This window comes from Ovis canadensis, chromosome 2 (genome assembly GCF_042477335.2).
Source record: "Ovis canadensis isolate MfBH-ARS-UI-01 breed Bighorn chromosome 2, ARS-UI_OviCan_v2, whole genome shotgun sequence".
Classification (NCBI taxonomy): domain Eukaryota; kingdom Metazoa; phylum Chordata; class Mammalia; order Artiodactyla; family Bovidae; genus Ovis; species Ovis canadensis.
Window position 1 is genome coordinate 226,860,492 of NC_091246.1, and position 27,091 is coordinate 226,887,582.

The 27,091-nt window shown below is 56.7% G+C and overlaps 2 protein-coding genes across 4 annotated transcripts; one reads left to right on the forward strand and one right to left on the reverse strand.

Annotated features, from left to right (window-relative positions):
• Positions 1–40: 40 nt before the first annotated feature.
• On the reverse strand, positions 41–22,290 carry OBSL1 (obscurin like cytoskeletal adaptor 1). 3 transcript variants are annotated; one of them, XM_069574637.1, is made up of 21 exons: positions 20,856–22,130; positions 19,053–19,322; positions 18,708–18,959; positions 18,240–18,542; positions 17,764–18,060; positions 15,546–15,818; positions 14,162–14,434; positions 13,260–13,532; positions 8,094–8,366; positions 7,048–7,323; positions 6,680–6,967; positions 6,212–6,487; positions 5,341–5,610; positions 4,925–5,197; positions 3,655–3,921; positions 2,864–2,976; positions 2,172–2,328; positions 1,840–2,001; positions 1,459–1,563; positions 886–1,155; positions 41–405 (listed from the first exon to the last, which is right to left on the reverse strand). In XM_069574637.1, the coding sequence occupies exons 1-21, from the start codon at positions 21,859–21,861 to the stop codon at positions 383–385; spliced, it is 5,700 nt and encodes a 1,899-aa protein (XP_069430738.1). In that variant the 5' UTR covers positions 21,862–22,130; the 3' UTR covers positions 41–382. The 3 variants fall into 3 exon arrangements, with proteins under 3 accessions (XP_069430738.1, XP_069430739.1, XP_069430740.1); XM_069574638.1 differs by lacking the exon at positions 6,212–6,487; XM_069574639.1 differs by lacking the exons at positions 41–405; positions 886–1,155; positions 1,459–1,563; ... (8 more) ...; positions 7,048–7,323; positions 8,094–8,366 and adding an exon at positions 12,551–12,837 and having other exon boundaries at positions 20,856–22,290.
• INHA (inhibin subunit alpha) lies at positions 21,739–25,963 on the forward strand. The gene is made up of 2 exons (XM_069574641.1): positions 21,739–23,158; positions 24,988–25,963. Exons 1-2 carry the CDS (start codon positions 22,897–22,899, stop codon positions 25,806–25,808), a joined length of 1,083 nt encoding a protein of 360 aa, XP_069430742.1. The 5' UTR covers positions 21,739–22,896; the 3' UTR covers positions 25,809–25,963.
• The last annotated feature ends 1,128 nt before the right edge of the window (positions 25,964–27,091 follow it).

Here is a 27,091-nt window from a genome sequence, read left to right on the forward strand (position 1 = left end):
TCCAGACGAGTTCTGCCCTCCCATGTCACACAGAGAGCCAGGAAAGGAGCTGTACCTTTTTTATTGTCTCCCAACACCTCGGGTCCCCTCCCTCCCTACCCCCTCCCAGGGTAAGGGCATGTGCCCTCCAGGCTATCTGAGGGCACCTGCCTGGCCTGGTTCTGGCCTCCTAGCTACCTGCAGAGGAATGACTATGAGTGGGGCTGGGGAGACAGTGGGTACCACATTCCTCTCCCCTGGCAGAGCCTTGGTGCCCACACAGGAAGAACTGAGCCCTCACCCTCTGACCCACCCCTTCTAGGCCTGTCAGGGCTGGAGCAGGAGAGTAGGGGTGGTCAGTCAGAAGTGGGGCAAGGCAGGCATCTGAAGGGAACGCAGGAATTCAGGTGGAGAGTGGGGCATCTCCTATGTGGAAGAGGAAAGAGATGGGACTAGCTCAGAAGCCCGCTGCACAGGCCAAGGTGGAGCTTGCTGACATGGGCGAGAGCAGGAGAGGATGAGGGACAGGTGGGGGCACAGACCCAGGGCCAGCAGGTTGGAGGGAAAGGAACTTGGGTACAAATGGGGGTGTTCAGGAGAGATGAATGTGGTCCAGAGGCGGGAGGGAGGGAGGGAGAAGCTCAGACAGGCAGGGATGTAGCAAGGGAGGAACAGCTGCCCTGAACCAAGTGGTTCCTGTTGACACCACAGGGCTCCTTCCTCTTCTCAGCCCTGGCTGTGTGATCTCCTGCCTCCCCACTGCCCACCTCCAACACATCTCAGAACCAGCTTGCCATCCCAAGTCCTGGAAAACCTGCAGGAGGTGTGTCTCAGCCCACCAGCTCCTAGGAGACCCCTGGCCAGCCGGCTCGCCTCATTGACCTGTGCCCAGTCAGCTTTACTCACCCTCTACCAGCAGCCGTGTGTAGGCGCTGTCTTGGCCGGCCCGGCAGCAGTAGGTGCCCTGATCCTCAGGTCGAACGTCATGGATGACCAGGCTGTGGGTGGGGCCGTGGCTGCGCAGCTGATACTTGTCTCCCGGGCACAGCTCGGCCCCTTCCCGCAACCAGCACACTTGACCCCCCGGCCGGGACACTGTCACCTCCAGCACCGCCCGGCGACCGACCAGAACCGTCTTCTCGCGAGGGGGCCGGCGGCGCATCTGCAGAGGCAGTGCTGGGGGTGGAGAACGAGGGCTTATTAAGTTAATAGGGACACGCAGGACCCCAGGAGAGACGCATCTTCCTTCCCGCTCTAGCCTCCATTCCTGATCTTAGATCTCTATGCTACCAGCCCATTTCTCTCTATCTTCAACCCAAAGTCTCCTCTTCCCCAGGAAACGCACTGCCCTCTGTGACCCGCCCCCAGAGAGTCTCTCGAGGAAGTGCTGGGGAGGCAGGTTTCGTCGGACCGATCGCCAGCCTGGCAGTTCCGGGGGAAACCGTGTTCACTCCTGGTCTTCCCTGCCCCAGGTCTTACCCTCCACCTCCAGTTGAGCCACGGACTGGGCGGGTCCCGCCTGGAAGCGGACCTCACCAGCGTCCTCGGCGCGCAGTTCGCTCAGCACCAAAATGTGTTTCTTCCCTGGGGGTATAGGAGGCGCTAGCGAGGCCAGAGCCGCCTCTGGAGAGGGTGGGGGGATGAGGGTGGGGCCAGAGTAGGTCCCGGGGAAGAAGGGGGATGCCGAGGGGGAAGAGGGGCGGCCCAGGACCCAGGACTCAAGAGCTGGAGGTCAGGGAGAGGCGGAGAGACAGCTCCTGGGGCCGCGGGGCGGGATTCGTCGGAGCTGGAGGTGGGCCTTAGGGCGGGGTCTGTCTGAGCCGGAGGGATGGGGCAGCGAGGGGGCCAGAGTCGGCAGACCTTCCTGTCGGATGCGGACGCGGCCTCCGGGTCTCAGCGGGCGGCCTCCGAGCTCCCAGCTCCCAGCTGTCTCGACCTCCGACACGGTGCACTCGAACGTGGCTCCGTCGCCTTCCCGGGCGCTCACGGACCGCAACTCAGAGAGGACAGACACCTTGCGCTCTGGGGCGGAGCCAGGGGGCGTGAGGAGGGCGGGGCGGAGGGGGCGGTACCAGGTCCCGCCCACGCCACGCCCCCTCCTTAGAGGCAGCGTAGCGAGTTCCCCGGGCAGGTCCGGTCCGCAGCCATAGCACCCACAGGAGCGCCCGGCCCGGGCAGCACCTGGTACCCACCGCGCACCACCAGGTGAACGGGCCCAGTTCGGGCCATCCCCACCACGCAGCTGTAGGTCCCTGCGTCCAAGGGGCTGCAGCGCCGCAGCTGGAGAAGGCGGCGCGTGCCGAGGGCCTGGAGCCTGAGCCGAGCGCTGGGGGTGAGCGGCTGCCCGTCCTAGGGGCGGGGGTTGCAAAGGGTCGGGGTGAAAACTCTGCCAGGCACAAGCTGCCCCGGCCCTGGTAGGCGGCGGGGCCCTCTGTTGATACCAAACACTTTCGAGGCACGCTTATGCTGCGGGGTAGGGCCCACCCGCGCCTTCCGGGCCGCGCCAGGAGTCTCATTGTGACGGTGTCACCCTTTGGGGACATTTGGTCTGAGAACGGGCGCCACGGTCGCGGGAAGCCGAGAGTCATGTACCAATCATGTCAGCCATGTGTGTGGATTCTGGAATCAGGAAACCTGGATTCAAATATGAACTCTGTCTGCCCTGGGGCAGTACTTCACCCCACTGAACATCAGTCTCCTTAGCGATAACAAGGAGATCAGAAGACCTGCCTCATCCGGCTGCTGTAAGGTTAGAGGCTTAAATGTAAAGTAAACCTTAGCACATGCCAGGCACATGGCTTACTGAGTAGCAGTTCTTTCTGTTGGGGCATTGTTAACTGTTCTCATGATGCTGAGGTGGGCTGGGCTGGGACTGGGCTCTGACCTTCTCCCAGGTGACATCAGCCAGGGCCTGCGAAAGTGTGCACTCAAATGTAGCTGTGTCGCCCTCGGTCACTTCAAGGTCCTGGAGCCCCCGCACAATGGTCACTGGGGCCTCTGGGAGTGGGAGAAGGAGGGCACACTTGGACACAGGGGTCACTGATGGGCACATTGAGACAAGGTGATCAACAGAGGCCACCGGTGAGTGGGGGGCATGCTGGAACAAGGGGTCCAAAGGGGATGCTGATCAGTGGGGGACACAGTGAAATCAGAGGGGTCAACAGGGCAGGAATGGCCAGCTGGGAATGGGTCACATTTAAGGTGGTCAGTGGGGAACATGGTGGGGCCAGAGGGGCATGGGAGAAGCTGGAGCCAGAGATGCCACTAGAGTCACCCATAGGCAGGCATGGTCACAATGGCTGGAATGGACAGGAGACACTGGCCAGTGAGGGACACCACGGGTTCAGAGGAGCAATGGGGGGACCCCAGAGTAGATCTCTGGGGAACACACCAGGGCTGCAAGCAAGGGGTCACTGAAGCGGAGTTGCCCATGGAATCACTCTTTGGCACTGTTGGGGGTTAGTGGTTAAAGGACCACACTCAGGCAGGCAGAGAGAGCTGTAGCAGCCAGTGGTAGCCAGTGGGCTCACACAGGCAGGGCAGTCACCAGGGCCACATGTGGCAAGTCAGGGCGTCACACTCTGTAGGGAGGTCAGTGGGAGCCACACGGGTAGTGGGGTCAGTGGAATCACATCGGAGCAGTCAGCAAGCAGGCAGCAGTCCTAGAAGCCACACCTCTCACGGTGAGTCTGGCTGCACAGCGCAGTGTATCCGCAGTGAAGGAGATGCAGCCCGAGTCGGCCAGGCCCAGGCCGCTGAGGACCAGGTGGTGAGTGGGGCCCTCGGCCTGAATTTGGCACTTGGGCCCCGGCTGCAGCCGGACTCCACCCCGGGCCCATTCCCCAGTCACCCCCTCCTGGGACAGCTCCAGCTGGAAGGTGGCATTGCCCCCCTCGATGATGGTCACATCCTCCAGAGGTCGAAGCACCCTTAGCTGCTTTGCTAGTCGGGGGAGATGGGGAAAGAGGGGGAAATGAGGCCCTCCACATCTGGGCAGGGCTTTTGGGAGCCCCACACACCCCTTGGCTCTGTCTGCCTCTAACCCCTAATCTAGTAAGGCCCTATGAACAAAGTTCAGAACCAGGGAGCAGGAAGAAGGGAGTGAAACCAGCCAGATGTGGGTGGAGAGAGGGGCTTACTGGGGTTAGGAGAAGGGGACACATGAAGGGGATGATGTGTGGTTGGAGGGGTGAGGAGTTGGGGTGAAGGGTGCTGTGACACTGGAAGGAGCCCAGAATTTAAAGTCAGACACATCAGGACTAGACTCCAATTCTGCCACATAGTTTGCTATGGAACCTTTGGCAAACTGCTTTAACTCCCTGGGCCTCAGTTTCCCCAACTGTATGAGGTTAATAGCCTTGAGGCATGGGTTTATTGTGATTGAATGAATGAAATAAATCAGAAGAGAATACACATCCCCACCAACAACCATTTACCAAGTTCTGTGTGGGTATTTCTCATATTATCCTGATTAAGGTTCTCAAAGACCCTTTTTAAAAGAAAACTTGGCTCAGAGAGGTTAAGTAATTTGCCTGAGGTCATACAGTTGATAGAGGGCTCCATCTTGGGGGTAAGGGTGCTATTGCCAACCATCCCTGCTTCTCAGATGGGCTTGTATATCCTGGGGCAGGTAACTGAAGGATGAATATGGCAAGTCTTTCTGGAGTATAATATTTATGTTTATAGCAAAGCCAACTTGGACATATGAAATGGAAACCAAAATCCACAGGTACTTCTACGGTAAATAGAAAACAGTAGAGAAAGAAAAGTATTGTTTTGGGCAGGCTGCTTCGGGTCACGCTCCTGGGGGTCAGCCAGGGCTGACCTTGCCTTTTTGGCAAGGGGCACTTTGGTGTGTGTGTGGGAGGTCTGAGGGGCCCTGGGCCAGCCAGGAGAGGCTGCACTGTGGGGAAAGGGAGGCGTTAGGAGAGGATGGGGCACTCACGCCTCACGCTGAGCCGGGCCAGGGTGCGGTCGTGGTGGCTCTCGCAGCCGTAGGTGCCCTGGTCGGCCAGCACGACGCTGTGGATGAAGAGGCGGAAGACGTGGCCATCCTGGGCTGTGGACAGGCGGGAGTCAGGGGGCAGGGGCGCCCCACCTCGCACCCAGCGCACAGCCCCTGCTGCCCCCACGCGGCCGGTCTCCACTTCGAGGCACACGTCCTGGCCTTCCTCCGCTCGCACATCCTGCAGCCGCCGCAAGAACAGCAGCTCCGTTTCTGGGCAGGAAGAGAGAGCGGACCATGGAGCCTGGTGGGCCGAACCCCAGCTCCCTCTTCTCAGGGACTGGTCTCCTGCCAGGGCCAGGGCTGGGAGAACAGGTTCAGGAACAGGACTTGTTTCGTCTCCATCAGGACCGAACCTCGAACGTGCAGCCGGGCACTCGTGGACGTGCCCCCGGCTCGGGCAGTCACGGTCCCTGCATCCTCAAGCCGGCAGCTTCGCACGGTCAACGTGCGGCTTGACCCATTCTGGGTCGTCTCTAGCTGGGGCCCTGGAGTGATAACGACCCCATTGCGCAGCCAAGTGATGTCGGCGTCTGGTGGGGAAACTTCACATCGGAACGTGGCATCATCCCCCTCGTGGACAGTGAGAGGCGTCAGCTCCGAGACCAGCTTCACCAGTGGGGGTTCTGGGGGCGGAGGGCAGGATCAGACAGTGAGGGGGGCTGGGTCTTTCCACCGTTGCCCTCCTCAGCCCCTCCTCATCCCCAGAAACAGGCCTTCATCCCCCAGTTATTAAACAGAATCTTCCCGAGGACCAGCTGTGTGTCAGTCATGAGCTGTTTTGAAGGACAAGATGTCAACTCCCTGCCTGTCACTCCTCACCACCTCATCTCCATGCTGGCTGGGCACCCACCTCTCTGACTCCCTAATAAAGATAGATCATTTAGGACAGACCCTGTCAATCTCATTTAACTGTCACAACAGCCCTATAGGACAAACGCTATCCTCCTCCTTGGGACCCGGGGCTCAGACAGTTTAAGCAACTTGCCAGTGTGTCACACAACTACTGGGAAGGAGATTCGAGACTGGAACCTGGAGGGTAGACTCCAGAGCCCTCTGCCCCTCCTTTTTGAGGATTCCTGGAAAGGGGAGCCCTGAGCCCTCATCCATGTGATAGCTGTGCATGCATTGGTGGGCAGAGAGGTGGGTGGGGGTGAATGGTGGGGGGGGCATGAGGCCCTTGGTGGGGGGGCCGGGGCCCCAGGGGAGTGAGGACGACACTGTTACCTTCCACGCTGACGAGGAAGATGCGGCTGTCCTGGGGCGTGTCGCACAGGTACTCCCCAGCGTCCCTGCTCCGTGCCCCCCGCACCCGCAGCACCTGCCTTGCCCCGTCCTGTTCCAGCTGCACCCGCCCCTGGCTGGCCAGGCGCTCCCCGTCTTTGTACCAGCGCACAGGGCCCCCTGGCCCGGAGAGGCGCACCGCCAGCTCTAGGTCCCCGCCTGGGGTGCTGCGAACCCTCGTCTGGGCTGCCTCGGGGGCCACCACCCGCACGGGGGGCTCTGTGGGGTCAGGGCTGGGGGTCATTGGGAGGGAATGGGTCAAGGGCTGGGGAGGAGGGGGGTGGGAGGCCAGATGGGGAGAGGGACTGAGAGCCGTGGGGCAGGGGCTGGGGGCTGGGTGCACTAGAGAGGGGGAAGACTCAAGGGTTTAGGGGCGAGACTCTCAGGTTTCCTGCCCGGGGCTATACTCACCAGCCACTTGGACGGTGAAGCTGAGGCTGGGGGCCCCCGGTGCTGCCCCACACTGGCAGGTGTAGAGGCCCGCGTGAGCCAGGTCTGCAGCCCGGATGCAGAGGACGCGGCGGGGTCCTTCGGCTCGGAGCTCCAGGCCCTCGCCTGTCTGCACCGGCTTCCCATTATGGCTCCAGAAGACCAGGGCACCAGCCCTGGACAGTTCACAGCTCAGCACCACCGGCTCCCCGGGAGCCACGCAGAGCGGGCCAGGGGCTGCCTCTGGGGCAAGGAACTGGACAGGGGGCTCTGGACAGAGAGTGGGTGTGTCAGCTCAGTGATGCCCCCTGCTCCCGCCTCCCAGACCCGGGCTGGCCAGGAGCACCCACCAGCCAGGCTGACGTTGAAGGTGACGGCTTCATCGCGAGTCTCACACACATACTCCCCGGCATCCTCGGGCTGGGCATGGGGCAGGGTCAGGGTGCGGGTGGGCCCCTCAGCACCCAGCTGCAGGGCTTCTGATGCTTCCACCTCCAGCCCATCCTTGTACCAGCGCACCTGGGACCCAGCCGGGGCCACCTCGCAACGCAGCTCCACGCGCCCCGGAGCCCTGAACTGCAGGTCCAGGGAGCGGGCTGCTGGGTGCACAATCCTCTCTGGAGGAGCTGGTGGGCGAACAGAGAGAGAAGTGGGTGGGCTCGGCTTCCACCTGACTGACCACTGGCTTCTCAGTCCTCTCCCTTTGCAGAGCAGCTCTTGGGAAATGGTACCACCTACAATCGTGGGCACTTACTGTGTGCCAGGTGTCATGCTGAGGACACTACAGTTCTTTTCTCAGCTACTCCTGACACTCCCTATTGCTGCCTTCACTTTATAGATGAGGACCTGAAGCCTCTTTATAGGGAACTGACTTGCCCAGGGTTGCACGGACGGAAAGAGCTAGACCCACACTCACAGATCTATCTAACCCCAATGCACAGCCCTCCCTACCCCTCCATTTCCTGTCCCTTTTCCCTGCTTTGCCTCTGAAGAACCGATCACCACCTGAAAAACCACCTGTTTCCCTTATTTGCTGTCTGTCTGCTCTCACAAGAAGGTAAAGACAGGTTTTCTCTCCTTCATTCATTACCGAATCCCTCAGCATCAGAACATGCTGAGCAGATCAGTGTTTGTTGAATACACGAATGAATGAGCACTCCCGATTGCTGGGCTCTCTTCACCAGGCCTCTGGCCACTGTCCCAACCTGGTTTGCGCAACCCAGGGCTCTCTGATGGCTGAGAATGAGGAGGCTGGGAGAGGAGGGAAGGCTGGACAGGGGGAAAGTTGTGTGTGGCACGTGGGGGCCCTGAAGGTGCAGGAAGTGGGAGGGGTGGGTGTCTGTCCCTCAGCCTCCTGCCTCTCTTCCTCCCTGGGGGGGTCTCGGAGACTGCCCACCTGTGACCGTGACAGTGAAGAAGGCTGAGTCGTCTCCAGCGTCGCATACGAACTCGCCCCCATCCTGGGGCTGGGCGGCGGGCAGCACCAGGCGACGGCGGGGCCCGTCGCTCTCCAGCACCAGGGCCTCGCTTTCCTCCACCTCCAGCCCATCCTTGTACCAGCGCACCGGGGCATCCTCCCAAGACAGCTCGCACATCAGCACCACACACTCCAAGCTCACGGCCACCAAGGTCACCTCGTCCCGGGGGTATAGGATGCGCACTGGGGGTTCTGCAGAGTAGGGACAACCACAGGCTGTCAGACTCACTGTCAGCCTCTCTGGAGCTGTCCGGCAGCATGAAATCCTGGTTCCCCAAATTGTTAAGAGTGATAAGGATAGTAATAGGTCCAAAATCTGTTCTCTGAAATCCCTGGGGCCACAGGTGTTACAGAATCCAGAAATGCTTCCAATTCTAGAAATGGTACATTTATCATATAGCATATACTCCTCCTCAGCCCCTACTGTGGACCCCCCCCATAATCAATCACATTAACGTCTCTGCAGTGTAACATATGGAGATACACCCTAAGCAGGGTAATTTAAAAGTGCAAATAGCTTCCCAGAGTTAAGCTCAGGTTTTACAGAAGTAACTTTTAATACCAAACATACAAAAAGCCTTTGGATTTTAAGTGTTTTCTTTCTTTTTTTTTGGTTTTAGGATTGTGGATAAGGATGGCAGATCTGTAACAGTATTGGTAAGTACTTATATATTGCTTGCTAAAGTTCCAGGACAGCTGTAAGCACCTTACCCCCTGATAGCAACCCTAGGGTGTAGGTACTGTTTTAAACTCATTTCCCAGATGAAGAAACTGAGGCACAGAGTGGTTAAGCAACTTCCTTATGGTCACAGCTGGCTACACCTACCTAGAGCAGGAGGAAAACCCACCATTTGATAAAGGGAAGCTCCTTATTGCAAAATTCAGACTTAAATTGAAGAAAGTTGGGAAAACCACTAGACCATTCAGATATGACCTAAACCAAATCCCTTATGACTATACAGTGGTAGTGAGAAATAGATTCAAGGGATGGGATCTGATAGACAGAGTGCCTGAAGAACTATGGATGGAGGTTTGCAACACTGAACAGAAGGCAGTGATCAAGACCATCCCCAAGAAAAAGAAATGCAAAAAGGCAAAATGGTTGTCTAAGGAGGCCTTACAAATAGCTGAGAAAACAATAAGGGCAAAGGAAAAAGGAAAGATATACCCATTTGAATACAGAGTTCCAAAGAATAGCAAGGAGAGATAAGAAAACCTTCCTCAGTGATCAGTGCAAACAAATAGAGGAAAACAATAGAATGGGAAAGACTAGAAATCTCTTCAAGAAAATTAAAGATGCCAAGGGAACTTTTCATGCAAAGATGGGCTCGATAAAGGACAGAAATTGTATGGACCTAACAGCAGCAGCAGATAATAAGAAGAGGTGGCAAGAATACACAGAAGAAAACTATTCATGACTCAGATAACCATGATGGTGTGATCACTTACCTAGAGCTAGACATTCTGGAATGCGAAGTCAAGTGGGCCTTAGGAAGCACCACTATGAACAAAGCTAGCGAAGGTGATGGAATTCCAGTTGAGCTATTTCAAATTCTAAAAGATGATGCTATGAAAGTGCTGCACTCCATATGCCAGTAAATTTGGAAAACTCAGCAGTGGCCACAGGACTGGAAAAGGTCAGTTTTCATTCCAATCCCAAAGAAAGGCAATGCCAAAGAATGCTCAAACTACTGCACAATTGCACTCATCTCACATGCCAGTAAAGTAATGCTCAAAATTCTCTAAGCCAGGCTTCAACAGTACATGAAATATGAACTTCCAGATGTTCAAGCTGGATTTTGCAAAGACAGAGGAACTAGAGATCAAATTGCCAAAATCTGTTGGATCATGGAAAAAGCAAGAGAGTTCCAGAAAACATATACTTCTGCTTTATTGACTACACCAAAGCCTTTGACTGTGTGGATCACAACAAACTGTGGAAAATTCTTAAAGAGATGGGAATACCAGACCACCTTACCTGCTTCCTGAGAAATCTGTATGCAGGTCAAGCAGCAATAGTTAAAAATGGACATGAAACAACAGACTGGTTCCATATTGGGAAAGGAGTACGTCAAGGCTGTATATTGTCACCCTGCTTATTTAACTTATATGCAGAATACATTATGCGAAATTCCAGGCTGGATAAAGCACAAGCTGGAATCAAGATTGCTGGGAGAAATATTAATAACCTTATATATGCAGATGACACCACCCTTATGGCAGGAACCGAAGAACTAAAGAGCCTCTTGATGAAAGTGAAAGTGGAGAGTGAAACAGTTGGCTTAAAGCTCAACATTCAGAAAAGTAAGGTAATGGCATCCAGTTCCGTCACTTCATGGGAAATAGATGGGGAAACAGGGGAAACAGTGAGAGATTTTATTTTCTTGGGCTCCAAAATCACCGCAGATGGTGACTGCAGCCATGAAATTAAAAGACGTTGCTCCTTGGAAGAAAAGTTATGACCAACCTAGACAGCATATTAAGGCAGAGACATTACTTTGTCAACAAAGGTCCGTCTAGTCAAGGCTATGGTTTTTCCAGTAGTCATGTATGGATGTGAGAGTTGGTCTATAAAGAAAGCTGAGCGCCAAAGAATCGATGCTTTTGAATTGTGTTGTTGGAGAAGACTTTTGAGAATCCCTTGGACAGCAAGGAGACCCAACCAGTCAGTCCTAAAGGAAATCAGTCCTGAATATTCATTGGAAGGACTGATGTTGAAGCTGAAACTCTAATACTTTGGCCACCTGATAAGAAGAACGGACTCATTTGAAAAGACCCTGATGCTGGGCAAGATTGAAGGCAGGAGGAGAAGGGGATGACAGACGATGAGATGGTTGGATGGCATCACCGACTGGATGGACATGAGTTTGAGCAAGCTCCGGCCGTTGGTGATGGACCAGGAAGCCTGGCGTGCTGCAGTCCATGGGGTCACAAAGAGTCGGACACAACTGAGCTACTGAACTGAACTGACAGACTCTGCCAGCAGTGGTAGGGATTCCAAGCTAAGGCTTGTAGGAAACTCAGTAATGAATTTGCATCTGAGCCTGAGTTCCCTGGGGATGTTAAATGCTGATTCAAGTTCATCTCTAACTGCTCTGGAGTGGTCAGCCTTTCACAGAAAGGAGCGATGTCAATGTGGGAGGTGACCAGGGCTCTGAGCGCTGGCCTGCCCAGGCATCTACGCACCTTGGAGGTCTCCCGTAATCGTCTCCCAGACGCGGAAGTGCTCCTTCAGCATTCGGCCCCCTTGTGGCTGGCTGGGGAACTGCTAGCTTCCCAGTCTAGGTCTTTGCACTGGGGAGTATGGACAGACATGCCCACCAGTGCACATCCAGCTCTTGCCTCTGCCTCCCTAACCGGGCTTGTTCTAACAGTCTATGGGATGCAGGTTGGTTCTCTGGGCCTAGCAGCGCCATGAGATGTTGGAGTGTGGCTCCCTGAGTGGTGGGGGAGGTGATAGAGGCAGTGGAGTGTAGATGGCGTGCAGCCATGAGACTGGGGAGCCTGCAAGGCTATGGGACCTCAGCTTGGCATCGGACCTGATTCTCCTGGTCCACAGCCAAGGTGGTGTGTTGTGCGAACTTCCTAGGAAGAATCTGGTGTTTTGTGGGGAGGCCAATTATGGGCTGGAATGTGTGTGTCTGCAGCCATGATGTCTGGCCAGGGCTTGAGGCAGGAGAGGTTGAAGGGAGCCACTACAGGACAGAATATGTAGTGGCTTGTGTGTTTCAAGCTGTCCTATCTGGGGTGCAGGGAGTTGGGGGGCCCTAAGTAGCTCAAATCTAGGCTGAAGCCTTGTTTCTGGAGCAGGTCAGTGGGGAGGGCAACCAGAAGGTGCTGGCATCGGGATGGTCGCTCCAGTGCAGCCAGTGGGTTCTTCAGTGCCACCCAGAGCCACCTGGGTTTTACACTCCCCGCCCTGCTCAGGTACACACTGAGATTGGCGCTATGAGCTGCAGCCCCAAAGTTTCCAGCAATGAACCATCACTTCCGTAATCATCCTGTGCCTTCCCGCTTTTAACCTTCAACCCTGACCTTCAGTCCAAACCCAGACCCCCACTCAGCTAACTCAGCCCTTGCTCCAAATATCCGTTCTGAAGCCACTTCCTGCCTGCTAGCCAACCAGGTCAGCAGCCCCAGCCCTGAGCTCTCACTGCGCCTTACTGCAACACTCCCTCTAAGACTTCAGGTGTCTGGCTTTCCTGCCAGGCCATCCACTCCTGCAGGGACGCACATGTGTCTGTGAACTGCTGAGTGTCCAGAGCCTGGACCAGGACTGGCTTGGCATGGTGACTCTCCCCAAGGCCCTCCCTGACCTCCTGTCCGGCTCTCTTGAGCCCTCTTTCCTTCACAGCACTTGTCACGAAGTGTCACCGTACATTTATTTGCGTGTTTATTGGTTAAACACAGGGGTCGCAAACTCAAGTGCCCGTGGGGGCCAGGCTGAAGCAGTTTAGGAAGGGGAGCAAAAAAGAACAGTGGGGGATGGGGTGGGTGTGAGACAGAGGAATGTGGGCCCCAAATTATGGGGGCAGCTGCTACTCAGCGCCAGCTGTTCGTCGCCAAGGGGGGAAGCGGGACCAGAGGCGCCGGGTCTTCGGCTTTTTCAAGAGGATGCATAACTCCGGGTTGTTATTGGAACTGTCCTGACTTTGGTATGACTCTGCAGGCCAAACACAACACACCTGTGGGCTGTATGGGGCCTGAGGGACTGCCGGTTTGCGACCCCTGGTTAACGGCTGCACCCACCTCGCCCCCAGCTAGACCGGCAGCTGTCTGAGAGCAGGGACCTTATATGCAATAAGCATCAGTGACCCACAGCACCTGGCCCAGCGCCTGACACATATAAACTGCTCAGTAAGTGAGCTGGTGGAGCACAGCTATTCCTGGCTTGGGTGCTGGGGAGGAGCCTGCTTCCTCCAACAGTGACCCCGGGGTCTTCTGGGCAGGGACCACCCCCCTCACCACCAGTTCATGCACCTACAGCCTCCCTCCCCCATGTGCTAGCTAGGGGCTATGTGGCCAGCTCCCCAAGGGCTCAGGGCAGTCCTCTGGTGACCCCGGGGACGGGGGATGGGCCCACACCTGTGACGGTGACTGTGAATGAGGCGGATTCGTCATCGATCTCACACAAGTACTCGCCCGAGTCCTCCAGCTGAACAGCGGGCAGCACCAGGCGGCGCACCGCGTCCTCCTTCTGTAGGAGCAGCGTGGGACTCTCCACCACCTCCTCACCGTCCTTGGTCCAGCGTACCTCGGCCCAGGGCCGGCACAGCTCGCAGGTCAGCACCACGCGCTCCAGGCGCACGGCCGCCACGTACACCTTGCCACTGGGGTACACGATCCACGAGGAGACGTCTGCAGGACACGACAGCCATGGCTGGGCATCTGGGGCTGGGGCTGAGGTGCCCAGCCACCTTGCCCGGTTCACGCCTGTTCCCTACTCCCAGAAAGTGGGCTGCATGTTGAAGAAGAGGGTCTTCCCTTGGACCAGGGCTCACAGCGGCTCAGATGGTTACTCACAGCTAACTTGTGACATGACCACAAAGCACAGCAGGGGTGGGACCATGGTGTCAGCCTCGCCTGTGGAAACTCTCCCTATTCTCCGGATGGGGGCAGGGCTATACAAAGGGTGAGGTTGGGGAGAGGAGGGTTTGGTGCCCAGATGGAGCTGAGGTCTCCCACAGGAGACCTTTAACCCCTCTAGTGCTTGGGTCTCCTCACCCCACACTACCATCCCTAAGGCTCCTCTCGGAGGGCCTTCAGGAGAACAGAGAAGGTGGGCTTCCCTCTGCCATGTAGCTGTGACTAGTGCACTAAGGACAATGCATGTTCTGCAGTGGCTGAACCTCAGTGTGCAGACCATGGGTTGGGGGGAAGGGGTGGGGTGTGATCGGCTGAGGGGGCTGGGAATGGTGGCCCAGGAGTGTGCCGGCTGTCCAAGCAAGGCACAGCTGCCCCATCCCATGGCCTGCCTGGAGCCCCACCTGTGATGGTCACAGTGAAGTAGGCGCGCTCATCGCCAGCGACGCACTGGAACTCGCCCCCGATGGAAGGTTGGGCGGAAGGCAGCACGAGGCGGTGGTGGGGCCCTTCACTCTCCAGCAGCACAAAGTCGCTCTCCTCCACCTCCTGCCCGTCCTTGAACCAGTGCACGGGGGCGTCCTCCCGGTCCACCTCACAGGTCAGCATGACACACTCAGAGGTTATGGCGTGCACAAACACATGCTCCCGGGGGGCCACGATGTGCACTGGGGGGTCTGGGGGAGCAGAGATGGGGTCACACCGACACTCACACAGAACACCCGAGTCCATGGTGGCGTTCTGGGGCAATGACCCAGAACTAAGTACTAAGGGTGTGGTGGGTGAGGTGTCACAGATCAGTATCGCCGATCCTGTGCACAGGCCTGTTAGTCCCCAGAGGATCCGAGGGTGCTGGGTGGGGACACAGAGGGCCTTTGTCTAGGCTGAGAGGAGGTCATTGCTTGCTGCTGCTTTTACCAGGAAGCCCCCAGTGGGTTGGCCCCAGGACAGGGAGGAGGTGGGAGGTGGGAACTACTCAGTGCTGTCACCCTGGGGCAACACCCCCTACAGGTAGTGAGTTCCCTATCACAGGGTACATTCATGCAGGGGCAGAGGACCTTTTGGCAATGGGGCTGTAACAGGATTTCCACTCAAAGTGAGAAAACTGAGCTGGTTCAATGGTTCCAGAGTTGTCCTCCTAGAGAGGACCTCAAAGCTCTGTCCTGGGTATTCGGGCTCTGGAGGCCTGGGGCGGGGGTGGGGGGTGAGGAGGGGCTATGCACTAATAACAGGTTTCCTGTTATTAGTCTCTGAAGCAGCCAGAACATGGACTGGTTTCCAAGAACCTCTGTACCACTGCACCTAAAGATTTCCTTTGACTCTGACCTCCTGCGGCATGGGATAAACAGTCCTGGGTGTGAACCCAGCTAGCGTAGTTGCTGGCTGTGTGATTATGAGGAACTTGCATAACCTCTCTGAGTCTCTGCTACTTCATCCATGAGTGGAGATATACTGGCTCTTGTGTAGCCTTGAATGTTGAATGAAAGGGTACATTTCAAGTATCCAGCACAGGCCTTGGCTAGCAGGTGCCTAACAAATGTTAGCTCCCACCTCCCCTGCCCTTCACTGATTTGAGGCCCCCTCACATCCCTCCCGGCAGAGGGTACATGAGGGCCAATGTGCTGGAGGGTGGTGTGGGGGCAGCGTGATCCGCAACATGTCCCCTGGCCCGTGAGGCCCTCCCTGGAAGGGCTCGTCAAAGCGGGCAGAGCAGGGGGTGGGGTAGGTTGGGTACAGCTCCCTGGGTCAGCCTCGGCTGGGGGAGCCTAGGCTGCCTCGTTCCCTGACCTTGGACGGTGACGCTGAAGAAGGCTGAGACACCTTCTGTCCTGCACTCGAACTCGCCACTGTCCTGGACCTGGGCCTCGGGCAGGATCAGGCGGTGTTTGCGCCCGTCCATCTTCACCACCAGTGACTCGCTCTCGTCCACCTGCTGCCCATCCTTGTACCAGCTCGCTGGGAAGTCCACCCGGGAGAGCTCACAGGTCAGTACTACCCGATCGGAGGTCGTGAAGGTCAGCGACACCTTGTCCTGGGGGCTCAGGATGTGCACAGGACTCTCTGTGTGGGGAGAGGTGTGGTCATGGGTAGTGCCCTGGTTGTGCTCTACTTACCCAGTGAGCACCCCACTGCAGGGCATGTGCTGGGGGAGGGGGCTGGGCACATCAGGCCAGACGACTGTCGTGATGCATTTGTTGGTTTTAAAAATTCATTTTGCACTTACACACCAACTCTCAAGACCAGTGGTTTTAGTGTGCATAAGAATTCCCAGAGAGCCTACCGAAAATGCAGATTCCTAGGCTTTGCCCCTCCCCCCGCCCCAGCATGCAAGGGTCAAAGAATCTGCATTATAAACTAGCCCTCAGCATGACTCTGACGTTGGTGAAAGTGTTAGTCACTCAGCTTTGTCTGATTCTTTGCAACCCCATGGACTTCTCCAGGAAAGAATGCTGGAGTGGGTTGCCATCCCCTTCTCCAAGGGAGCTTCCTGACTCTTCCTGACCTGATGGAATCCAGGTCTCCAGCATTGGGGGCAGATTCTTTACAGCCTAAATCACCAGGGAAGCCCAATGTTAGTGAAAGAAAGTGAAAGTATTAGTCGCTCAGTTGTGTGTCTGACTCTTTGAGACCCCCATGGACTGTAGCTTGCCAGGCTAATCTGTCCATGGAATTCTCCAGGCAAGAAGGAGTGGGTTGCCATTTCTTTCTCCAGGGGTTCTTCCCAACCTAGGGATTGAACCCAGGGCTCCTGCATTGCAGATAGATTCTTTACCGTCTGAACCTGGGTTGTATTTTAGAAATGCTGCTCTCTTTGTGGTTATTTCTTACTTTGTCCTCCTCCTGGGCTGCCGCTGGCTAACTGCCTCCAGGCCCTGTGCGTGGACACTGAGGAATTCTGTGACTGGCCTTACAAATTCCAGCAATGGTGCAATAGCAAATGCCAGTGCGTTCCCTGAACTTTCAGACTCCTGCCAAGAACTGTCATCCTCAGGGAGGCCTCATTCCCTCTCTTCTCCTCTTTCTTCAGAGCGGCAGAGTGCGATACTGCAGCCAGACCACCTGCGTTCACAATCCAGCACTAGCACTTATCAGTTTTGTGACTTTGGGCAAGTCACTGAACCTGTGTCTGTTTCCCCATCTGTAAAATGGGATGACAAAAGAACACATCCTGTAGAGCTGTTGAGAAAGTGAAAGAAGTGAAAGTGAAGTCGCTTAGTCATGTCCAACTCTTTGCGACCCCATGGGCTGTAGTCCACCAGGCTCCTTTGTCCATGGGATTTTCCAGGCAAGAATACTGGAGTGGGTTGCCATTTCCTTCTCCAGGAGATCTTCCCGACCCAGGGATTGAACCCGGGTCTCCCTCATTGCAGGCAGACGCTTTACCATCTGAGCCACTAGGGAAGATTTAGGGCTGTTGAGAGGTCTGTGCTAATTAATATATGTAAAGCAATTAGGATTGTGCCTGGCACACAGGAAGTGACTCAGATAGTGTTAGCCATCACACAGTAGGGCAGGAAGTGGTCAGGGACTAGGGGCCACGGTCTGTGTCTTTAAGATGACAAACATGACAGAATTCTGCAAACCACAAAGTACCCCTAGAGAATTTGGATATGATGCTGGTGAAAATAACAAGGAGTCCCCTATACGGGCTTCTCTGGTGGCTCAGACGGTAAAGAAGCCGCCTGCAATGCAGGAGACCTGGGTTTGATCCCTGGGTTGGGAAGATCTCCTGGAGGAAGGCATGGCAGCCCACTCCAGTATTCTTGCCTGGAGAATCCCATGGACAGAGAAGCCTGGCAGGGTTGCAGAGTCGGACATGACTGAGCGACTAAGCACGGGTTGAAATTGGACTTCTGGATCCCTGAGTGCTCTATCTGAGCTCACCTAGGATGCTCCTGACTCCTGGCTCAGATGTGAGAAGCATGAACAGCGTGTGCCTCATTTTGCTAATGGGATTTCTACGTCTTGACCCTATCTGCCCACCGTGGTCCCCACCAGTACTAACCTTGGATGGTGAGTGCGGCTGAGTCCTGCACACCTGGGCAGCTGAAGCCGATCAGGGCCCCGCTGTCCTGATGCCGGACGGCCTGCAGGATGAGCCTGTGCTGCAGGCCACGCTGTTCCACCCGGTACCGCAGGGGCCCGGGCCCCACCTGGCCCTCTGGCTCGTTACTCTTGAGCTCCTCCCCGTTAAGGAACCAGGTGCCCTGGATGACGGTGGAGAGATCCAGGGAGAAGACGGCGTCTTCCCCATCATACACCTGTACCTCCTCCAGACCAGCCACCAGGCGAGCTGTGGGCACTGAGAGGGGGACAGAGCATGGCCATCAGAACCAGGCGGCTGGCAGAGGGCAGAGACTGGCAGCTAGATGGCATATAGCAAGAGAGAGCGGGGAGCCCAGGGGAAGGGAGGAAGGGTGATGGGGAGGGCACGACTTCAGGTATAGCCACTGATAGCCTGGGCTGACAGGACTGACTCACCCAGGTGAGCAGACCCGTGGAACACCACGTGGGGGCTGCGGCCGTGTTCGCTGACAGTGCAGACTCGGAAGCGGTAGTCGCCTTCGGTAGGCACGCAGTCCCCGGGAACCTCCACGGCCCCGGCTTTCTCAATGCTGAAGCACTGTACCCAGTCTTCCGAGCCCACCTCCTGCCGCTCCAGCCGGTAGATGAAGGGGGTCTCGGGGGTGGGGTCCGGAGGCTTCCAGGTGAGCAGGACCGTGTTCCTGTGGCCCTTGAACATCTCGGCCAACACTGGGGGTCCCGGGGGACTGTGCTTGATGCCTGAGACAGAGGCAGGGTTTGCATCTGAGCCCTGTTCCAGCCTCCCACAGCCCTGCAACCTAAAGTCAACTTTGCCAACCCAGACTCTGTCATCTGGTCACCCTTCTGTCCTGACCGTTCTGTCCAGCCCTTGAGGAGGCTGCCTAGAGGCTTTGGGGCCCTCACATTTGACTCTAAGCAGAGTGGTGGTCCGGGAGTTGCCCAGACTGAAGGTGACCTCCCCGGCATCTTCTCGGGTGACCCCTGGAAGGACCAGGGCGTGCATGTGGCCTGAGCTGCTCTGGCAGGTGGCCGGCAGGTCCTCTCCGTCGCGACTCCAGCGTCCCTCCATCCCAGCCTCGCGAGTCTCCACCAGCAGCACCGCGTTTTCGCCCTCAAAAACGTCGAGCTTCCGAGGCAGCCGCTTCAGGATGGGCCCTGAGACACGGGTGGGAGATTATGAGCCCGTGGACTGGGCACCGGCGGGCCTCTGTCTCGGTCTCCCCCAGCCCCCGCCACTGGCCAGCCGACCTTTGACCGTCACGTTGGCCACGGTGCGCACACGGCCGCGCATCTCGCACAGGTAGACGCCGTCGTCGTCCGCCTTCAGCCTGTGGATGATGAGGCGGCGGACCGTGCCCTCCTCGATCTGCTCGTACTTGCGGCAGGGCAGCAGCCGCTGGTCCTCGCGGAACCAGGCGGTGGGAATGCGTGAGTTGGGCACTTTACACTCCAGCACCGCAATTCCATGCTCCCGGCCCTCCACGTCCTGCAGCGGCCTGGAGAAGCGGAGGCGGGGCTCTGTGGAGAAGGGCGAGACCAGAGACGGCTCTGGAGAAGGCCCCGACCGACCGGGAGAAAGACCCTCCTCTGTCACCCACTGCCTAAACCCAGGGTAGCTCGGGCCATTTGCTCTTCTCCCAGAGCTAGTGTCGTTGTATACTCAGAGAAACCCTCAGAAGGGAAGTCAGATGACCCGAATTCTCGTTGAGCCTAACACATCACCTTGACCGAGGCCATTTTCATGATGCTGGGCCGCAGTTTATTTGTAAAGCAGAGAAAGGGATGGAGGGGCTTGGGCCATTATCAGGGATTTTCAAAATGTTTGGCGGGGACCCTCATGGGCACCACACACAATTCTGCAAGGGTTTGAGTTGAACTTCATTTTGAAAGTACTTCAACCACTTTTAAAACTGCATTTTACAAAAAGAAAGCATGATAACAGAAACGGCCAGTGGGGTCACTTGGACTGCTAGGGGAACACGTCTGTCTTATCACTTGGCTCTGGGAATCTTGGCCTTCATCCTGGGCTTTTCTGTCCTTAGGGGGTGAGAGTTCAGCTCTGCCTGGCCGGTTTCTGCACATCAAACTGTACCCAAGAGGCCACCACCCGTGGTACAGGTGCCACATGCTTGACTGCGTGCCAGGATGGACTCGGGAGATTTGCCAACTATTTTTCTCTGAGGGAAAGAGTTGGGTAATAACTAGTGAAGGTATGCCGTGAGTTGCAATGAACTCCTATTATGGGAAGCTTTAACTTCCAATGTGAATTTGGCCTGTTTTTCACCCCTGACTTTTCTAGTTATGAGCAATTTAAGCATTTATTAAACACCGCTGGGGGCTCAACTTTGAAATATAAATTTCCTCTCCTTCACCTTCTTCTTGCAAACCTGGAAAGCAGTCTAATGACAGAATAGTCAAAAATTGGGGGGCATTTTTTTGCCCTCAAGTTTTCTCTCTTTGGTGTGAATCGGGAGTTTGTCAGGGTAACACCTGAAGCTACGATTTCCCCATGGGGCTCAAAAGCTAGACCCAGTTATGAATGGTTAAAATGTGTGTGCTTAATAAGACAGCTCCCTTGTTCTCATTGACTGACTTTATAAATATATGTTACAAATTTGGATTTAAAAATTTACACCCATAAAATGATCCTTTTATATAATACACTGGGGCCCCGATGGGGTTTCCACTGGGGAATGGGTGGTGAAATAACAAAGAGGCTGAGAAACACTGAACTACAAGAGTTGTAGGTCCCTCTGGGTCAATCATTCAATCCTTCCCTAAAGCCCTTTATGGAAGAGTGGTTTTCCGCCATCTGCCTCAGAATCATTTGGAGAGCTTGCTAAGAAGTTCCTGGAGCAGGTACCTTGGAGACGTACTAAACCCGAATCCCTGGGGGATGGGAGGGAGGGAGGTGGGAAATGGCATTTTAATATTCAGCCTCCCTTACTCCTTGCTGTCTTCTAGGCACTGAGTGGGGCTGGAGTAAGGGGGGTCAGAGAGGGCGCTGGAGGCCCCTCCCCAGGCCCTGGCCGCCCGGGGGCGCCGTGGTACCTTTCACGTGCAACTGCACGGCACTGAGCGTCTGGCCCGCCGAGTTGCGCGCGGCGCACACGTAGAGCCCGCGGTCCTTGGCCTGGCAGTACAGCACCTTGAGCACAAAGCCGCCGTCTCGGTCGCGGTACATGAGGCGGCGGCGATCGGGGAGCAGCGGGCGGCCCTCCCAGTGCCATTCGATCTCAGGCTCCGGCTTGCCCATCACGTAGCAGCGGAACTTTGCGTGCTTGCCCTCGTTCACCCAGAAGGTCTTGGGCGCGCACTTGAGCGGCTCCACCACGGGCGTGGGGGCCTCGTCGGGGTCCTCGGGCGGGCTCTCGGGGGGCTGCTGCACTTGCAGCAGCGCCCCGGCCCGCGCGTGGCCGTGCGCGTTGCGGGCGTGGCACACGTAGACGCCCGAGTCGGGCAGCCGAGCCGCCAGGATGCGAAGCGCCAGGCTCGCGCCCGCGCCCGCGCGGCCCGGCTCGAGGGAGAAGTGGCTGCTGTCCCACACTTCGTCCAGCGCCATCCCATCCTTCTCCCAGTAGAGCGTGGGCGCGGGGAGGCCCCCCACCTGGCACTCCAGCACCACCTCCGCCCCCCGCAGCACCCACTGGGACCGGGGCCCCGTCAGGAACACCGGGGCGCCCTCCCCGGCTCCGGGCGGCGGCAGCGGGCGCTCGGCGAGCTGGGGCTCAGGCTCGGGGGCCGGCGGCTCCAGCACGGTGACGGCGGCCGCCGCGTAGGCCTCTCCGGCCGAGTTGCGGGCGCGGCACACGTAGACCCCAGCGTCGGTGGGCAGCGCGCCGCTCAGCAGCAGGCAGTGCTCGGCGCCGTCCACCGGGAAGCTCAGGCGATCGGAGGCCGCCAGCTGCTGCCCGCCCTTCTCCCACACGACAATGGGCGGCGGCTCGCCCAGCACCACGCACTTGAGCTCGGCCTCCGCGCCACTTACCACCCGCACGGGCCGCGGGAAGCGCAGGAAGCACGGGGGGCTCCCCTGATCCCCCGAGCCCGCCTTCATCGCGGCGGCGCAAGGGCAGGTCGGGAGCGGCGGCGGGAGCCCGGGAGGCGGGGCGCGGCCGGGGACTAGGCGCCGGGACCCGCGGGGCTCTCTGCTGGCCGCCCGCTCCCGGCTCGCCTCCTTACCCTCCGCCGGGAGTTGCGGCTCTGAGGCGGCGGCAGCGGCGGCGATTCCCGGGGCTCAGGGGGGGAGTCCTTCCTGTTTGCCTCTCCAGCGAGGGGCCCCGCAGCCTCCCCTGCCTGCGGCCTGGCTTCCTGCTCCCGAGAGCCGGCCTTCCCAGCCCCCTCCCACAGCCAGGGCCTCTCTCCCCTCCTCCCTCCCACCTCCAGCCGCCAGGTCCCCAGCAGTCCGCCAAAATCGGGCCTGAGTGACAGAGAAGCCTGCAGCTGCCAATCCCAAAAATATTCTCTGATGACACAGCTGGAGGACAAGAGGCCAGACCGGCTCCTCCAGTCTAAGTTTAGAGCAGGCGGGACCCCTGCCCCCCGCCTTAACCCCAGTTTTAGCCCCCGCCCCGGCGCTTCCCCCGAGAGGACTGGCCCAGCAGCTGCTGGGTTGAAAAGGGCCCCAGAAGCTGCGAGGGGCTGGCTTGCTCTGTCTCCCTGACAAATAACGCTTTTTAGACCTGGCAGACCCCCAGTTAACAGGCTCCTGTACCATCTGGTGTCACCTCTGTGCTGGGTGCTGGGTTGTGACTCTGTGTGATTCTGTGTGTGTGGAGGGCGAGGGGTTGTATGTGTGGTTTAGGTCACTTGGGGTGAAAGCCCTCTCCAGCCCCTCCCCCACATTCCTGGCGGGAGTGGGAGATAAGGCTCAGGGCCACAGACATCTGCGTCAGAGATAGGAGGTCTCAATGCCATGGGCAGGGGCAACTCGACTGCGGGGCGTGGGAAGGGCTGGGGAAGACTGGGGTGAGAAGGGTAGAAGAGGGCGGTGGTGGGATGGGGAGGGTGGAGCGGGGAGGCCCTGGGCAGACCCTGGCAGAAGGGGCACAGGGCAGGGTGTGGGTTCCTGGTGGGCAGGGCCAGGTGAGCTATGTGGCTTCAGCTGCTCCTCTTCCTGCTGGCCCCTCAGGGCGGGCGTGGCTGTCATGGGCCGGAGCTGGACCGGGAACTTGTCCTGGCCAAGGTGAGGGCCCTGTTCCTGGATGCCTTGGGGCCCCCGCCGGTGACTGGGGAAGGTGGAGATCCTGGAGTCAGGCGTCTGCCTCGAAGGCATGCCGTGGGGGGCTTCATGCGCATGGGCTCTGAGCCCGAGGACCAAGATGTCTCCCAGGCCATCCTTTTTCCAGCTGCAGGTAATGAGGGTGGGGTACTGGCGCCTTGACTCTGACAAAGAGTGTGGTGTAGCCTGGATTCGGGAGCTAGGCAGGTCTGGGGTTGAATCCCAGACCTGACACTCAACTGACTTTGCAACAGTGGACCAGTTACTAAACCTTCCTGAGCCTCTTGTCTCCTCATCTGTGAAAAGCGCCATAATGCCTACCTTTCAGGATTGAGTGAGATGGTGTATCCAGAGTGCCCGGTTCATAGGAGCCATTTGTGAGATAGTCATCTGGGAGGCCAGCGGTGTTTAGGGACAGAGATATCTGGGGTACCCCTTCCTGCCATTTTTCCTCCTCCCTTTGCTTTTTTGCTCCCTGCTCCAAACATTGTTTCTTTAGCCTCAGACAGCTGAGACTTGAGAAGATATCAGGGATGCGGGAGAACAGTTAGTTGGGAAACTAACCTACCTTCTCTTGAATTCTCTTCTCATCTCCCGAGTCAGTTGCACTCACTCAGTGAGTAAAGCCCTCCTCTGGCTGGACCTTTTTGTAACCTGGCTTACTTTTCTCTCAGAGAGGATGCTCTGGCTCCCTGTGCTTCAGGCCCCAGGCAGCACAGTGAGTGTGGCTTTAGGATCAGGCAGAATCCCAGCCTGGACACTTAGTTTAATGTCTTTTCATCTTTCTAACGTTCAGTTTGCCCTGGTGGCTCAGATGGTTAAACATTTGTCTGCAGTGTGGGAGACCCAGGTTTGATCCTTGGGTCGGGAAGATCCCCTGCAGAAGGGAATAGCAACCCACTCCAGTATTCTTGCCTGGAGAATCCCATGGACAGAAGAGCCTGGTAGATGGGGTCACAAAGAGTCAGACATGACTGAGCGACTAACACTTCTCATCTGCAAAATGGATCAGTTGTTGTGAGGTTTATAATGAGATGTTCCACATAACAGTACAGCCCCAATTGCTAGTTCTTTAACTTGTGCTGTTTGTGACTGTTTGATGCAGTTTATATACTTGTCAGGGTAAGGATGCCAACTGCATTTTCTTAGAAAGCACTGTCCTTGATTCTGAGCTGAATCCTTTCTCCTCCTCCCCACCCCCTTCCTCTTCCTTCTTGGTGTTAACCTTTTTAAAGTGAATTAAAGAATTTCTCATGCAGTATTTCTGACATGAGTAATATAACAAATGCCTGTGTACACAGCGTTCAAGGTACCATTTCATAGTATCAGATAAAAATTTAAGTAGAAACAAACAATTCTAAGCAATGGTGAAGGGAGAGAGTGCACGGCATCTTACACATCACTGATGGGAATATTAATTGGTAAAACCACTTCAGAGAGAAGTTGGCAGTGGCTGGCATTTTTGAAGTCTTTTAATACTGAAGTAACACATGGGGATTTTCCTAAAGGAAATCAGTCCTGAATATTCATTGGAAGGACTGATGCTGAAGCTGAAACTCCAATACTTTGGCTACCTGATGTGAAGAGCTGACTCATTTGAAAAGACCCTGATGCTGGGAAAGACTGAAGGTGGGAGGAGAAGGGGACGACAGAGGATGAGATGGTTGGAGGGCATCACTGATCCAATGGACATGAGTTTGAGTAAACTCCAGAAGTTGGTGATGGACAGGGAGGCCTGGTGTGCTGCAGTCCATGGGGTCGTAAACAGTCGGACACAAATGAGCGACTGAACGACTGAACTGAATGGAACTGAACACATGGGGGGCCTCCGTCAGTTCCCTGAAGACTTCGTGTGGCACCTAGCAGGCTCATGAGTGGCAGCCAGATCCCTCCTGCTGAGGGAGAGGGGTTCCAGGTTTTGCCGGTGGGGGCTGCCCTTTCCCTTCCCTCTGCCCTCTGCAGGTGCCAGCTGTGGGGATGAGCCAGATGCTGGAGAGGCTGAGGAGGGCCTCTTCACGTATGTGTTCCGGCCATCCCAGCACACACGCAGCCGCCAGGTGACTTCGGCCCAGCTGTGGTTCCATACAGGACTGGACAGACAGGAGACCACTGCCACCAATAGCTCTGAGCCCCTGCTCGGCCTGCTGGTACTGACATCCAGGGGTCCCACGCCTGTGCCCATGTCGCTGGGCCAGGCACCCCCTCGCTGGGCTGTCCTGCACCTGGCCACCTCCGCCTTCCCTCTGCTGACCCATCCTGTCCTGGCGCTCCTGCTGCGTTGTCCTCTCTGTTCCTGCTCCGCCCGGCCCGAAGCCACCCCCTTCCTGGTGGCCCACACACGGGCCAAGCCGCCCAGTGGAGGGGAGAGGGCCCGGCGCTCCACGCCCCCCCTGCCCTGGCCTTGGTCTCCTGCTGCGCTGCGCCTGCTGCAGAGGCCTCCAGAGGAGCCCGCCGCCCATGCCGACTGCCACAGAGCCGCCCTCAATATCTCTTTCCAGGAGCTGGGCTGGGACCGGTGGATCGTGCACCCTCCTAGTTTCATCTTCTACTACTGTCACGGGGGGTGTGGGCTGCCCACCCTACAGGACCTGCCCCTGCCGGTCCCCGGGGTGCCCCCTACCCCTTTCCAGCCCCTCTCTCTGGTGCCAGGGGCCCAGGCCTGTTGCGCTGCCCTCCCGGGGACCATGAGGCCCCTACCTGTCCGCACCACCTCGGATGGAGGTTACTCTTTTAAGTATGAGATGGTGCCCAACCTTCTCACCCAGCACTGTGCTTGCATCTAAGGGAATCCCACTGATGCCCGAGCCCCCATGGTCACCAGCCTGGAGGAAGGGCAGGCTGCCCGCTCCCTTCCTCCTCTCTGCCCAGAGGCTCCCCTCTCCCCATTCCTGCCCCTGTTTCATGAGGAACGTGACAATAAATGACATAGTGCATATGACTTGGCGTGTCTTCTCAAGCTTCTCTGATAAGTGTTTTTGTCAGGGTGAGGTCTAGGCCCTGGGAGCATGGGATTGTGGGGTCTCATGTCACTTAGCCTCACTTGATATAGGAGATGGGGGTTTGCCAGTGGTAATTGGATGTGTATCTGGTGGGAAGTTACCATGCTTGGGGAGGACAAATAGGTGCTGTCAGCTCAGGAGCCAGAACTGGCCCTTGTACAAGTTGGCCCTGATGTGTCGACTGGGTGGTCTGCCATGCACACATCATAGTGCCTACGCCCAAGTGTCATAACCACCCCTACTCTGCCCTAGCTGATGGACACCTAGCTCAAGGTCAGGTGATTTACAGAATGGCCAGAGATCACGGCTTTGGGGGCCCCACTGAGACAGATGTTCAGAGCTGTCCAGGTGTTTCCTGTGCCAGGGATGTGGGTGACATCCCCCAGGGATGCTGGGGACACTTTACTGAGGGGTACAGGGTTCTCTTCTAGGCCAGTTAGCAGATCGGTGTTGCTAGGGAAGTGTCACATATCTGAGACAGAGAAAAGTGAGTGGCACAGAGTAACTTTCACAAAGCTAAGGGTATTCTTTTTAAATGACTGCCCTGTATTCTATGTTATCCTTCAGGTGTGTGTGTCAAAGTGTCATATCTTTTATGATATTATGGTGACGATAGATAGCAGTGTTTTTTTTTTAATGTGTTTGTTTTCAGATTTTTACTTAACAAAATTAAAACTTTGCAATTTGAATTTGTATCCTAAGATTTTTCTTTGTAGTTTTACTGCTGAAATCTGTGAAATCCTAAAGTTTGGGAGTCACTGATCTAGGCCTCCCCTTCCAGAGTCTCCAAGGCCTTTGATTCCACTAGCTTAGTAAGTGAGGAAGAAATGTCCACCCCTACCTAAGAGGGGCCAACAGTGACTAAGAAAATCTGTATCCACTTCTGGCCATGAGACCAAGAGCAGGACACTTCAGAGATTTTCCCTGTTCCCAGTGGTAATCATTAGAGACACTGAATAATCTTCATTCAGAGTCCATTTGAACAGAAAATTCAACTCAAACTGGCTTAGACCAAAGAAATAAAATTTTAAAAACCTAGCAGCCTATGACAAGTCCACAAGCACAGT